The sequence below is a fragment of the Meleagris gallopavo genome, chromosome 5 (genome assembly GCF_000146605.3).
Source record: "Meleagris gallopavo isolate NT-WF06-2002-E0010 breed Aviagen turkey brand Nicholas breeding stock chromosome 5, Turkey_5.1, whole genome shotgun sequence".
In the NCBI taxonomy this organism is placed as follows: domain Eukaryota; kingdom Metazoa; phylum Chordata; class Aves; order Galliformes; family Phasianidae; genus Meleagris; species Meleagris gallopavo.
The window spans coordinates 6,022,684-6,035,695 of NC_015015.2; the positions used below are offsets into that span (position 1 = coordinate 6,022,684).

At 41.3% G+C, this 13,012-nt stretch overlaps 1 protein-coding gene across 1 annotated transcript in view; it reads left to right on the top strand.

Moving 5' to 3' along the window:
* Positions 1 to 331: 331 nt before the first annotated feature.
* PTDSS2 (phosphatidylserine synthase 2) overlaps positions 332 to 13,012 on the top strand; it is a 34,666-nt gene continuing 21,985 nt past the window's right edge. Inside the window, exons 1-3 of the mRNA XM_010710876.3 lie at positions 332 to 606; positions 6,455 to 6,556; positions 11,710 to 11,792. Of these exons, the coding sequence (XP_010709178.1) occupies positions 596 to 606; positions 6,455 to 6,556; positions 11,710 to 11,792 (196 nt within the window). The 5' untranslated portion in view covers positions 332 to 595. The remainder of the gene's footprint in view (positions 607 to 6,454; positions 6,557 to 11,709; positions 11,793 to 13,012) is intronic.

Here is a 13,012-nt window from a genome sequence, read left to right on the forward strand (position 1 = left end):
CGCGCTCGGCCTCCGCCGCAGCACCGAGTCTGAGGTCTACGACGACGGCACCAACACGTTCTTCTGGTGAGTGCCGCCAGCCCCGGGACCGGCGCGCCCCGAGGGGCAGCGGGACCGCCTTTCTCCGCCGCAGGGTGAGCGCTGAGGTGCTGTGGCACACCCCGCCTGCCCGCAGCGTGCTGCCGGCGCTCGGCTGCCTCCCTCGGTCTCGGTCGTTTCCATCCCCGTTGTTTCCTGCAGTCCGTAAGGTGAGCTTCACGCAGGAGCGTGGCTCGCTCTGTCCCCGGCTGGCAGCGAAGCCCCTTGCCTGCAACACGAGCCGGAGCCGTTCGCTCTGCCTGCGGCTGGACGCTGATGCGCGGCGGGAGGAGGACGCTTGGCTCTGGCCCTGCCAATCTGAGCGGCGGCGGGGCCGGGGTGTGGGTGCTGAGCGAGGTATCGCTGCCAGCACGAGCTGCGAGGAGGCGCTGAGATCCCGCTGGGTCGCCGGGAGGTCTCCTTGGAAGCGTTTGGAGCGACTGTCGTACTCTCAAGGGCACAACTTCTCTGGGCCTCGTGTAGGCTGAGCGAATGACCAAGTGGTGCCTTCTCCTAAATGGAAAATGGGTAAAACCGATGCTTTCTTACTCTCTTTGTCACGTGGTTCTTGCCAGGTGTCTTGTGATGCCTTACGAGCAGCATCTGTTTGAATCCGAACTGTTTGGGTTGTATAACCTCCCCTTCTTGCACCTTTCCATATGGGCAGCACATAGTCTGCCACTCGTGCAGGGTTGGCAACCTGAAATGCTGTCACTGCAGCTTGTTTGCGAGGGCAAACTGTGCCTTTGAAAGCACAAATGTGCCACCCTTCTTTAAGGCTTCCCCTTTGCTGCTTCCTTCCAGGAGGACAGTACAGGCAAGCATGTGAGCATGCTATAGAATGGTTCCTTAATTTCTGTACTTTCAGGTGCTTTATTGCCCAGTAGTGTTTGTTGCATGTGCTGACATCAAGGATTGTAAATGCTTGTAAAAGTTTGAAGCTTTTTCCTTCTGTTTCTTTTGACCTGCACACGATGGTGTTGCGTGTTTGCAGGTCGTTTACCAGAGGATAGGCTCAATTTTTTATTGTGTGCAACATAGATTAGGGAGAGGAGCTGCTTGCTTCCTGTGGCCCTTTCACTGCTCTTGCACTGTTAGAGGCACAGGTTTGGCAGAGACCCTCTGTCTTTGCCCACACGAGGTACATAGAAAGTGCCTTTTCTCTTTGAGGATAAAGGTGAGGTTACTGTCATGACCTGCTCAGTTTGGAAAAATTCAGGACTGTCAGAAATCTTGAAGTAGTTTGACCTGCAAAGGTAACTTTACTGCTACAAATGCAGCCCACTTTTGGAAGGGTGCTAGGTTTTAGCTGCCTGATCTTTTTGTATCTTCTAAAACTTTGCAGTATGAATTAGGTGCTGTATAATGATGTAATTATTCAGGCTCAATAACCTTAAACTAGAGAGTACTGTAGTTTAATTACAAGGTGGGACCCTACTTGTGATTGGGATGTGAAGCTGGAAAAGAGGAGCTGAAGATCATTTTGTTGGGGAAATGTCAATGGAATAATTGATGTATCTTCTCTATGTAATACATGTTGGCTGCAGCAACTTTTCTTAAAGAAGAAAACTTCCTTTCCCACTTCTAGTAGCCAGTGAAAGGAGGTAGAAGTATGGAGTTCAGTTGTCTTATGGATCTTGGGTAGGCCTTGGATGCTCCTTGATTACCCATTTGGGATTATCTGATTAGATCTTGGGTTCTCCTAGAATTTCTTCTTGATGAAAAAAGCACAGAAATTGTAGCTAAGGAAAAGGAAGCCTGTAGATTCCTCTGCCTGGGTGTTTCTCATTTTATTCTGAGGAAAATATGAAATCTTTCCTGGTGGCTGGCAGGCATACAGACACTTCTGTGCTAAGGAGGATTTGTGTGCATACCACCACTTCTGGAAATACAGCATTGGTATTCAAAACAAACTATTACTGAGGCATAGTTCTTGTCTCTAAAAAAGTGGACTTCTGTATTTGCTGAGCTGTTTTTCTGATTCTCTGCTTGCTCAGAATTTACTGAGTTCGATCATACTGTTTAAACAGAGGTGTTCTGTGTGAGGCTACTGGTGTGCAGCTCAGCCTTTTTCTCTCTTTTTCTCAGTATTTAGGAATGCCCTGGCAGTGCCCACTTGCTGGAACATCCAGGAGGCTTGTTGTGCAATCTGACCAGGTCGTGTTAGTCCGTTGGCTGCGTTAAATCCTCTCACAGTGGAGGGCAGGTGTTACTAGAATGGCATTACCCTTTTGAAAGGAAAGCATTGCGTAGTTTTGCAATAAGCAGAAGGAAAACCTTCCTGCAGAGATCTTGTGAGTGTGTATTGGGGTGGTAGAGGCTGGCTCCAGTGAGCTGCTTCAGTGCTGTGGTTTGAACTCTGCCTCATCAAAGTTGTCATATGACTTGAATCCTACAGCAGTTTACAGAACAGGTCATCAGCCCCACAAACTGCTTTTGTGCAGTTTCGTCTGGCACAAGGGCACCTTCCTCCCATTCCCTTTTATAAACATTCTTCTTAAAGTGTGTGTTGAGTTATTGTACCTTACCTGTAATGCAAAATCACGCTGTCCCAGCGGCGGTTTTAACCTAAAACATGAAGCAGATTTCGGTAGATTTAAATGTAAAAAATATTTAGCATTTAAAATAGGTCATTTGGGGAAATTTGATTAACTTGCTAACTCTCTAGGACTGATGAATGGAGATGTTTTTTTTTTCTCTTTTCTCATTGAAAGGAAAATGACTCATTTGCTGAAGCATGGTTTGCTTTTTAATCCATTGTTCTGGTTTCTCTATGGAAACATGTGCTGTTACGCTTCTCTTATCGGGTGATCGTTTTAGGAGAGGCACTGATTTGTGAACGTGGAAAAACTTATGGCAAGCAAATTCACCTTACTGTTTTGGAGCATGACAAATAAGAACAGAAATTTAATCAGCATTGTGTGCATTTATAGGCACAATGAAGGTTTGCTTATGGTCTAAGAACAGGAACTTCTCGATTAGTTCTGTGAATTTAAGCAGATTTTAAGCCACGGGCTACAGCTTAAAAACCAACAGCTACGTTTCCATTGCATTACAGATGAAGATGCTCAGAGCTCGTGGGCAGCAGTTTAGACACATCTTTTGGTTGCTGCTGACCTCTTCATGCGGCCTTTTGCAAAATGGATGTTTGAGTTTTGTGTCTCTGATTTGAATGTTATCAAGATTATGACCAAAGGTTGAATTTTGGTTAAAGATTTCGAAACCTCTCTCTTTATATCCAAGCAGGATTCTGTTATTTTTAAAGAAGTCAAAATGTTGGTCAGCTTGATGTTATTATTTTTTCTTGTATTTTCGTGTAACTTGGTCTTCATGGTAACTTAATCAAATGCTGTACTGATGTTGAAGCTGCACATCTGTGGTACTCTCCATTTATTGGCTGTAATTCATAAAACATGTCAGGTGATGTAAAGTTATACAGAGGGTGGAGAACTCTGATGTTGATTCCTCATTCAAAACCACTTTTAAGGCTTTATCGTTATTTGGAATTGGGGAAAAAAAAAAAGATTTGTTTGTGGAAAAAGTTTTTGGTAGGCTGAGATGGGAATTGTTTTCACTGCCATTCATTCCTAACGGTAGCTCTTAATGTCACCCCTTACACCCAAGAGGCCAACCATACAGCTTCTTTGGAACTTTGTTGCGACACAGAAATGACAAAAGGATTAGGACATCGATCCTTGGCATGTTGTTCTCAATGATTGTTATTGTTTTTAAAGTAATTATTGCATCATTTATGACTAATGAGCTTTAATGCAAAGAAATGGATAATCAGGGTGCGGTCCAATTCGCTTAAGCCAATTTTGGTTTGTGTTGGAGTTTGAGGTCAAGATGTTGTCATGATCCTTTCGGTCTGGGGATCTGATCCATCTGAATCTACAAAAAGAATTGGGAGAATGAAAGCTCTGATAATCATTTCATGGAAAAACTTACAGTTTCAAAACCGTGACAAAAAATCAATTACTATGAAAAGAGAAATCAGGGGCTTTCCCAGAGAATAAACTCAATCTTTCTTCTTTTTAAGCTGCACTGAGGGAGAAGTATGGTGACTGATGCTGCCTGTTGGACTGATGCAATTGCTCCCAGTTGGCATTTAACTAAGTTACAATGACAAGTAGTTTAATAAAAATAAAACTGGAATTATTTAAATGCTCCTAGTGTTTAAATGGAGAAAGAGTGAGAAATAAGTTATTGAAAGGCAGAAAAATGCTAGCAGAGAAAAATAAGATACTTTATATTCTGGCTTTTTAGCAATTTGGGCCTTACATTTATTTTATATGCATCTTTTTAGGTGCTGTCTTCTGGTATTTTTGACATAAAGCCTCTGAGAACTGAATGTTGTCTGCTCTGCTTGCTGCTTACGTATAGCCCAAACTCTTGTATAACGCGAAGAAGAAGATGCAGCCTGCTTAGCTTAGCTCTTTCCTTCTGCAGAGGCTCCAGGCTAGCTAGGAGAACATAAGCCTTTCTGCATAATTCCTGTAATACTTACTTGCTCTGGATGTCCTCAGCTGTCTTCTCTTCCTCTTGAAATATTATTTCGGAGTGTATGTGGAGACTTAATTCCCCTTTATACAATTTCTTTACAAGTACTTCTTATATTCCTTGTTTTTCTGGCTGCTATAGATGCTTAACATTTTATCCCGTTCTGTAGGATTGGATTTCTTTCTTTCTTTCTTTTTTTTTTTCCAAGCTTCAAAACCCTGGAAAGATAGGGTGTGTATCTGTGTTTGCTGTGACAGGTGGGTCTGCAGGATGCTTGGCCACCTCAAGCAGCAGCTTACTTTCTCACTGTGAGTGCTGTTCTGTTAGAGCTCCCAACTTGCTCTTCACTCTGATCTCTAAATTTCATGCTAGGCTGAAAATAGGTTCGCATGCTCAACTACCTTGAAAGCTTGCTACATGAAGATCTGGCTTCAGCTGGAGATAGCTAAAATGGAAATGAGTGGATATGTAGCATCTCATATTAAGGAGAGGGGCTTGCTGAATTTCAAGTTGGTGGTTGTGGCACCAGAACGGACCACAGGTGGAGGCTTGAGGCTCTCAAACGCTGATCCTTTGCTCTGCTGCGGACTGCCCGTGGGAATGAGTGCAACTGCATCTTTGTTGCCTCTTGCTAAACAAGTCTCTAGGTGCATTTATCTAACTTGGGATGTGCTCATGGATTTTTACGATTTCCCCTCTTCCCCAACCCGTTCTGCCCTGTAGCCTTTGAGAAGACTGCACCTAGTTTTTAATCTTGGGGAGGTTACAAAATAGGAGCAGAGTCACATGACTGGTAAATGGATATTAAGTATGTGATGTCTGAATCACCTGTTATTTGGCATCCTGCAAGGCAGCTTGAGAGGAAGATGCATCTGTTGTGCAGGAAGCCTGCTGCTGTGACACCTTTGTGGATTTATTTTGATGTATCGTGTCCTTGCGACTTCTGAAAATACTCTTCCATCCTTCTCATTCCTTTCTGGAGCTGGTTTGTGTCCTCTTGATGGCAAGGAAAGATAGTGTTAAATACTGAACACCTTTTTAGCATTGGCAGAAGAGGATTTCATCTGCTTATGAGGTATTGCATGTGTTTTCCAGCGGGATTAAAAGGATGCTGTGAGAAATGGCTGTGTTGTGGATTAGAATGAACTTCCAAATGCAGTTCAAAATAATGCTTATTTAACTTTCAGAGCAATTTTATGTAGGTCACTGTGATGGATGTTTAAAGGTAAGCCAGCAGAGTTCTTAGAAATCCATGGTGATCTCAGGTTTATCTTGTACTGCACAACTTAAATACATGTTTAACTTTGTGTTTTTTGATGTAAAATGGAAATGTAATGCTAGCTCATAATAATACTGAAAGAAAACTTAGCACCAGACAGTATACAGACATACTTGTAGGATACTGTACTACTCATTCACTGTGTTTTTTTTGTTCTCTAAGCTTGATGGTTTGTACCTGTGTTATTTCAGTGGTTTGTTCTGAGAGATGTTGTGTAGTCCTCTAAAGCAACCCGTGTCTTTCTGTTCTGACGTTAAATGGCTTGACTTCCCATGCTTCTCCTTCCGAGCTGAGTTCCTTAAGTGTTCCACTGAAATAAACAAATGTCTTCTCATTAGGAAAGGAATTTTTTACTTAAGAAAAAGCAGCATGCATTACACAAGAACATTATTTATGCTGTAATTGTGCCTATCAGCTGGCTGCACTCAATTCTAAACTGCTGGGGCTGTGCTGCACAATGCATTAAAAACTCCTTTGGTAGTATTAAATGCTGTTGATACGTGAACCTTACTGGAGGTTCACTCAAAAGTGGCAGCTTGACCTTTTCTACTTTGTTGGTAGAATACTGTATCTGTTTTCTCTCTTCCTAAATTTTAGGAGAGCTCATACCCTGACAGTTCTGTTCATCCTCACCTGTGCGCTGGGATACGTAACCTTACTTGAAGAAACACCTCAAGATACAGCCTACAATACAAAGAGGTAAATATTTGAGCAGATATTTCTGTATGGTGTCTGTTAGCAGAGGGTCTCTGTGAGCAAGTTGCCTTACATACTTGCATCTCCTGGATAAGCTACCTGAAGATGATCTTTATTAACTTGTTTGTATGCCTTAAATCCCAAACCTTTACTTTTTTTTTCTTCATTCTCTATGGTGACTCAGAATATACTGTTCATTGTCACGGAGATGCAGGAATTAGGGTATTTCCTGAGATAGCCGTGGTTGTTATTCTATTGGTTACACAATAGATGTAGTCAATGCTATTCACACTCACTGATGTGCTGAACTGAGTGTTGGTATTTTTATGTGTGGGGGTGAGATGGAACAAGTTGGAACGCAGTGGCCTGGCTGGATCTGGGAATGTTTCTGCAAGGCTTTCATGTGAGCAAATGCCACTGTACTCCCAGTTACAACAATGCCTGGATTTAGGGAACGAGTAGAGGCGGGACATCCTCTGGAATGGCAGTTCAACATAAAGAAGTGGAAAAGCTGAAAGAGAAGTGATGACGTGGTGTTATGGGATAAAACGGATAGAAGGTGACTCAGTGGAATATCTTATTATTGAGATTAGAGCTGCTTTAATAAAAAGAAGACCAAAGAAGATTAATCACCAGATAACCTTTCTTTCATGAAATGGAAGTTGCTTTCTGCAAGTTCATTGCAGGGAATAATATTTGCAGTTGTTAAATTCAAGTTAACAGTATCATATCAAGTGATAAGTAGTGAATGTTCTTTGATCACTTCTACATCTCTGCTTGTAGAGCACTTACTGCCTGCTGTATCTAGCTGTAAAAATATTTGAAAATCAGCATCTGGAAATTATATTAGGTCTTCAGAATATTGTTTTATTATTTTTGAAGGATACTTCAGCTTCCTTTCAGGCTTCATCCTCATGCTGTTGTAGTCATTCTAGCTACGTGTTGAATTCTGAGATGGTAGTTAACTTGGCCAAAGCATTGCTTTATCCAAAATTAAAATTCAGTACAGAATTAGCATGAGGTCAGTGGCCTTTCCAAAGCTTTACCTCTGTTGCCTTGGACCTGATCTGCAAGAAGGAAAGAAGTGTTGTATTGTGTTAATTTTCCATGATCTCCTTTCTGGTCTCAGTGATCTCTTTTCTAAGGCCTTTGAGATGAGCGCTTTGCCAAGTTTAGCACAACTAAACAGGAAAGATTGCAGCTCAACGCATGTTCCAGCTAGGGGAACAAGCTGTGTGCATTCTTCAGCAGCTGTGTGCTTGCTGCTCTCTTGTATTTCATCACTGCTGAGCAGTTTTATGTGGCATATTTGAACAAAGAGAGACATTTCTGAGCAGGACCAAGATGGTCATGATATGCATAAGTGTAACTGTATCCTCCATTCTCACAGATTTTTTTTTTTTTGCCTTCATAGCTTAAAATACTTTTTCTAATCATGAGAACTTTTTTGGTCTTTATATAGAGCTGCTATATGTTTTTGATCTGAATTGTTGGCCTGTGTGAAGCTGTCACTTTGCAAATATCCCATGGCAACTCTTGCTTACTTAATGAACAGCAGTAATCTTATTACCAGTGAGCAGTGTCTCTAGCTGTCATGTTTTTTATTTCCAACTACTGCACAATGACAGTGGAGCAGTGTTTTGGTCCTTAGGTGCAAAGTCTAAGTACGTGCTTGCAGACACTTAAATCTCCTTTGTTTTCACACCCTTGCTGAGAGATGCCAGGCTGCTGGTGATCTGCGTTAGAGGCTTAGGGCAAAACATGAAATTGAAGCAAAATAAACAAATTGCAATACTATCTCCTGTCTCAGTATTTAATGTACTGAGTAAAGCGAAGTCAAGCAAGGCTCCCATCTTCTCTCCTACAAAAGTGCTTCATCTAGTCTCTTAGAGAAGCAGTTGAGGGCAGGGTGAGTGGCTGGATTCTTGCAGTGAGTCACCAGGAGAAATGATGCACACAATACACTGTACAATGTGAGCCTATGAAATAACAGGGTGTGGTATCTATAGCTGAGATTCATACTTGTGTCTGTTTATATGCAGACATTTGACTCCCATTTTCCTTCCTGCAGTGTGATAGGGCAATTAAAGGAAGAATTTCGTACATTTTGTAAGATAGGGTATATAGAAGTGTTTACATATAAACCTAATCAAACAAATCAAACCTAATCAAAGTTCACACATAAAGATATCTATATGATCAGACTGTTATAAAGCGAGTTGAACATTTACTTCATTAGCCAGAAAGAAGTTGCATTGGAAAACCTGTTTGATAGATGAGATTTTATTCAACCTGTTCCTGCAGCACTGAGAGTGGCCTTGAAGTAGTCCATGCCATCTGACAAATATCAGCTTCCCAGAAGTTAACAGGACTGTGCTCCAGCTCTGAGGATAGCTAAATCATTACTTGGCAACCTCCTTTGTGTATCATGGCTGTGGAAGAAATCCACGTCTCTTGGGTGCATTAAATGCTGAGAAAGAGATCTTGTTTTTTTTTCTTTTGGGGTGGGGGGAAGTAAATATATTTGGGTTTAATAAATCCTATGTGCATTGAGCTTCATATTGAATTTCATACTGGATTTTCACTCTTTTCCAGGATGCTCATCTGTAGTAGTTTCTGGCAATAGCTGATCTCTGTTCAGCCACATGAATAAATCTAGGTGCATGTGTGTTTGTAAGTAGATGATATTAAATTCCAGTTGCTGAACACCTACAAAGAAAACAAGGTAACAAAGAGGCTAGGCCTCTGTCTGCTGTGCTGCCAGTTCTTCAGCTCTTGATAGCACTGTGGGCCTTGTACCAGTTCTGCTCATGTAAGTACAGCCAGGGAGAGGACAGGGAGTGGGAGCTGTCTGGTTCAAAGCCTAGAACAAGGGATGATACAAGGATCTGTGTAGAAAGGCTTGATTGTCTTGTGTCTCTGAATCAACTCTTTTAAAATAACAGAAACAATACCCTGTTTGTACTAACAAAACCGTTGCCGTATTCTCTCTTTTTCTTGGTTAAGTGCTGAAATTATTTTTGTCAGCACTACTATTTAGTGTCTTCCTGATCTGCTGCTCAAAAAAATATATAAGCTGCATCCCTCCAGGCTATCTGCACAGGTAATCTGAGGCAAATCCTGTACCCTTCTCAAATCCTAGAAAAGTTCTTACATCAAACCATGCTGAACCAGCTGGCCAAACTGCTGCTTACGTTTTGAAGCTTCCTGGAGAGGCAATATGTTGATATGAGGGGAAGAAATTTAGTCACTGGAGGAGAAAGGATAACAGAGCTGGCATGGTTATTACACAGATCTGACATTTTCTTCTAGATTTCCCAAGGTGAACTTGAAGTTAGAAAATACATTTCTGAAATGACAGTTGATTTCAGCACTGCTGTTGTGTCTGCTGTTTGGCTGAAGGTGGATTTTAGAGAAAAGAACAGAGCTGTGAGTTCTTGTGGTGATTTGCATACAGGTCAGATCTAGCTTTGGGAAAAGCTGTCTCACAAGAACTTAAAATGCTGATCTTGGACACTTTGGTTCATGACTGAGCTTTGTAGTGAGCGAAGCAGCGTGTATTGTTTTGTGATGCAGAATGCAATCTCTTAAGTGTACATGTAGATTTGTAGTCCTGTTATTTCCAAATACAGAGCAGTGAATCAAAATGCAGACTATCCTTGTTATCTGAGAACTGCTGAAAAGATTTCGTGTCTGATTCATCTTGGAAAAGAATGATGAAACTCTCTCTTTACTGTTTAATTCAGTAGCTAATTCCGTTGTGTTTCCCAGTCTCATAAGGCAAACAGAGTAACAGTTACATCTGTTAAGTACAAGCCATTTTTATTTTCAGGAAGCACAGCCTTTTTATACTCAGAGGCAGATGTCACAAAGCAGTTTTTGTAAATGATTGTGTCTTCTATTTTGAAAGGAGTTCTTGAAATGTTTAAAGCATGAATAGGCTATATAACGAATTTTGTCAATAAATAAAAATAGGTATTTTCTCTTGAGCGTGCATGGAGTCACAGCATTAACTGCAAACATGGTCTTCATCCTATCCTGCATCTTATCCTGCAATATATTGAGATATTTCTCAATTACATATTTTTTCTGACCACACTTAATCAGGTAATGTGGAAAACAAGGTAACTCTATTAGTTGAAGTTTTGGGGGAAAAAAAAAGGCATTTTGGAATTGTGTTATTATCATTTAATCCATTAAGAATGGTAGAAGGAAAAGGCTCTTCACCAGAGAGCGGTCAGGTCTGGAATAGGCTCCCCAACGGCAGGGGTCAGGGTCCCAAGTGTTGGAGCTCAGGGAGCTCTCAGACATGGGGCTGGAATTTGGGGAGCTCCTGTGTGGAGTTTGTACTTGATGCCTGAGGGTCCATTCCAACTTTGTGTATCTGTGATTCTGTGTATTCAGACATCAGTGTTTGCATTTGCTTATCTTCCTTTTACATGCAAAGCAATACATTATTTAAAAATGTACTGCATACAGTTAGAAGAATTTAAATCCTTAGATGTTGCTTAAGTGATTTATTTATTTTTTTTAATCAGTAAGGATCTCTTCTTGGAGCCGTGGGGCTACTTTAAGGTTCCAGTTGCACCATGGCTTAAACTGACAGTTTAGCCTCAAATGCTGCCAGCAGGTCTGTGGTAATCCTTCCTTAGATCTTATGTTGCTGATGGTGGCAGAAAACAGTGCATACTGGGCTTTAGGGTTTTGGGATAAGTTCATGGATCTTGGGTATTCCTGGTATATGGCCTGGTGACATGTTATTGCTGGGTGAGTTTTCAGTCAGATAGGGCTCCTGGATTGGCTGGCAGGATGGTAGTATGCGGATGGAAGCATGTAATCAGCAGGGAGAAAGGGAGAAGGGCTTTTGGATTTGAGGCTGTCAGTTGTGAAACCACAGTTGAAATGTAGGGACTTATTCTTATTTATTTATACCTGTTGCTTGTAGGCAGTTGGACTTAATGATCTTCATATGTCCTTTCCAACTGAACTATTCTATATTATTTTCCTGAAACATAATCCCCAAGAAGGATTGATTTATGACTGACAAGTGTATTAGTTAGGAAACAAAGACCAGATGGTTTGACATCGAAGAACATGATTTACATCTCTGTTAGTAAGATGCTGCAATATAAACAGTTTGTTTTTTTCACTTGCAGAGGTATTGTTGCCAGTATTTTGGTTTTCCTGTGTTTTGGAGTTACACAGGCTAAAGATGGACCATTTTCAAGACCTCATCCAGGTAATTTAAGCCACTTAAATTACTCAGATATTTCTGTTATTTTCTGCTTACTGTAAATATTTGTGTTATGTGTGGAGGAGGTAAGTCATAATTTAAATAATAAAGGTTCAGTAACACTACACAGGTATTATGTAGCTTCCCAGCTTCCACCCAGGCTCTTACAATGCTAAGGTATTATTCCAAGCAGCATGATGATTCTTTGGTTCACTATCCACAGTAATTATATTTCTGAAGTTTTCTAGTAAGACTGTAAGTCCTGAATGTTTGAAACCTTAACAGGACGCCTCTCTCTGCTTCCCTGTCATAGCTTTCAGTTTGAGAACATCTGAGTGGTTTTGTCTGGAACAGAAGGCACTTTTTATTCCCTAGAATTGAACAAGGGGGTTACTGGAAGTCCAGAAGCTGGAGATGTATACAGCAGACTGCTCTAATGCATGATGGTAGTATACAGAGGTGGTAGACAGCAGTTACTCTCTTTATCTTTCAGCGGAATCAAATTGTTCATGTATTTCATTGCGTTATGTTCCAAGTTTATTAATGTTGGGTTTTTTTATTGATTGACCATTTCTCTAGCTGATTAGATGTGAGGATCTTCTGAAGGGCATTTTTCAGGGACTACTGTTCACTAGGATAGCAGATGCTTCCACAGTCACAACATGACACCCGGGTACCTTTTTAAATTGAACAGCAGCCTTGCATTCAGTAGAGGGCATGAAGTTTATTGCAGCCCCCTGGGACGTGGTGTCAGCTCTCTAGTTACCTAGAGCTGTGGAGGATGTCTTGGGGCAATCAAGTCTCTGACCTTAGCTTTGTATGCTGTTCCTAAAGAAAGATCTCATCTCAAAGGAACTGGCAGCTCTGGCTGCTGGTGTGCGCAGCTTCCATTTATAGGACAGAAGGAAGCATTTGGGTCACAGTCAGGTCACTACAATCACATACAGCAACACTGGATCTGTTACACGAACTCTTGGAGCTGGGTATTAGCTAGGCTTCATGGTAGCTAGGTTATTTCAAGTGATTTTGGAGGCCTATTATTCGATATGTCTGTACCTGTTTATGATTAGCTCAGAGGGGTGTCTTATACTTTGGATTTTGTGCCTGTATTGCTTTTTGATTTAAATAGCTTTTCATGGTGTTTATCCACTTGATTTATATACACCTAGTTCATCCCATCTCGCCACTGATGTTGTTAAAGCAAACGGGTTTTGCCTTCAGTCTCC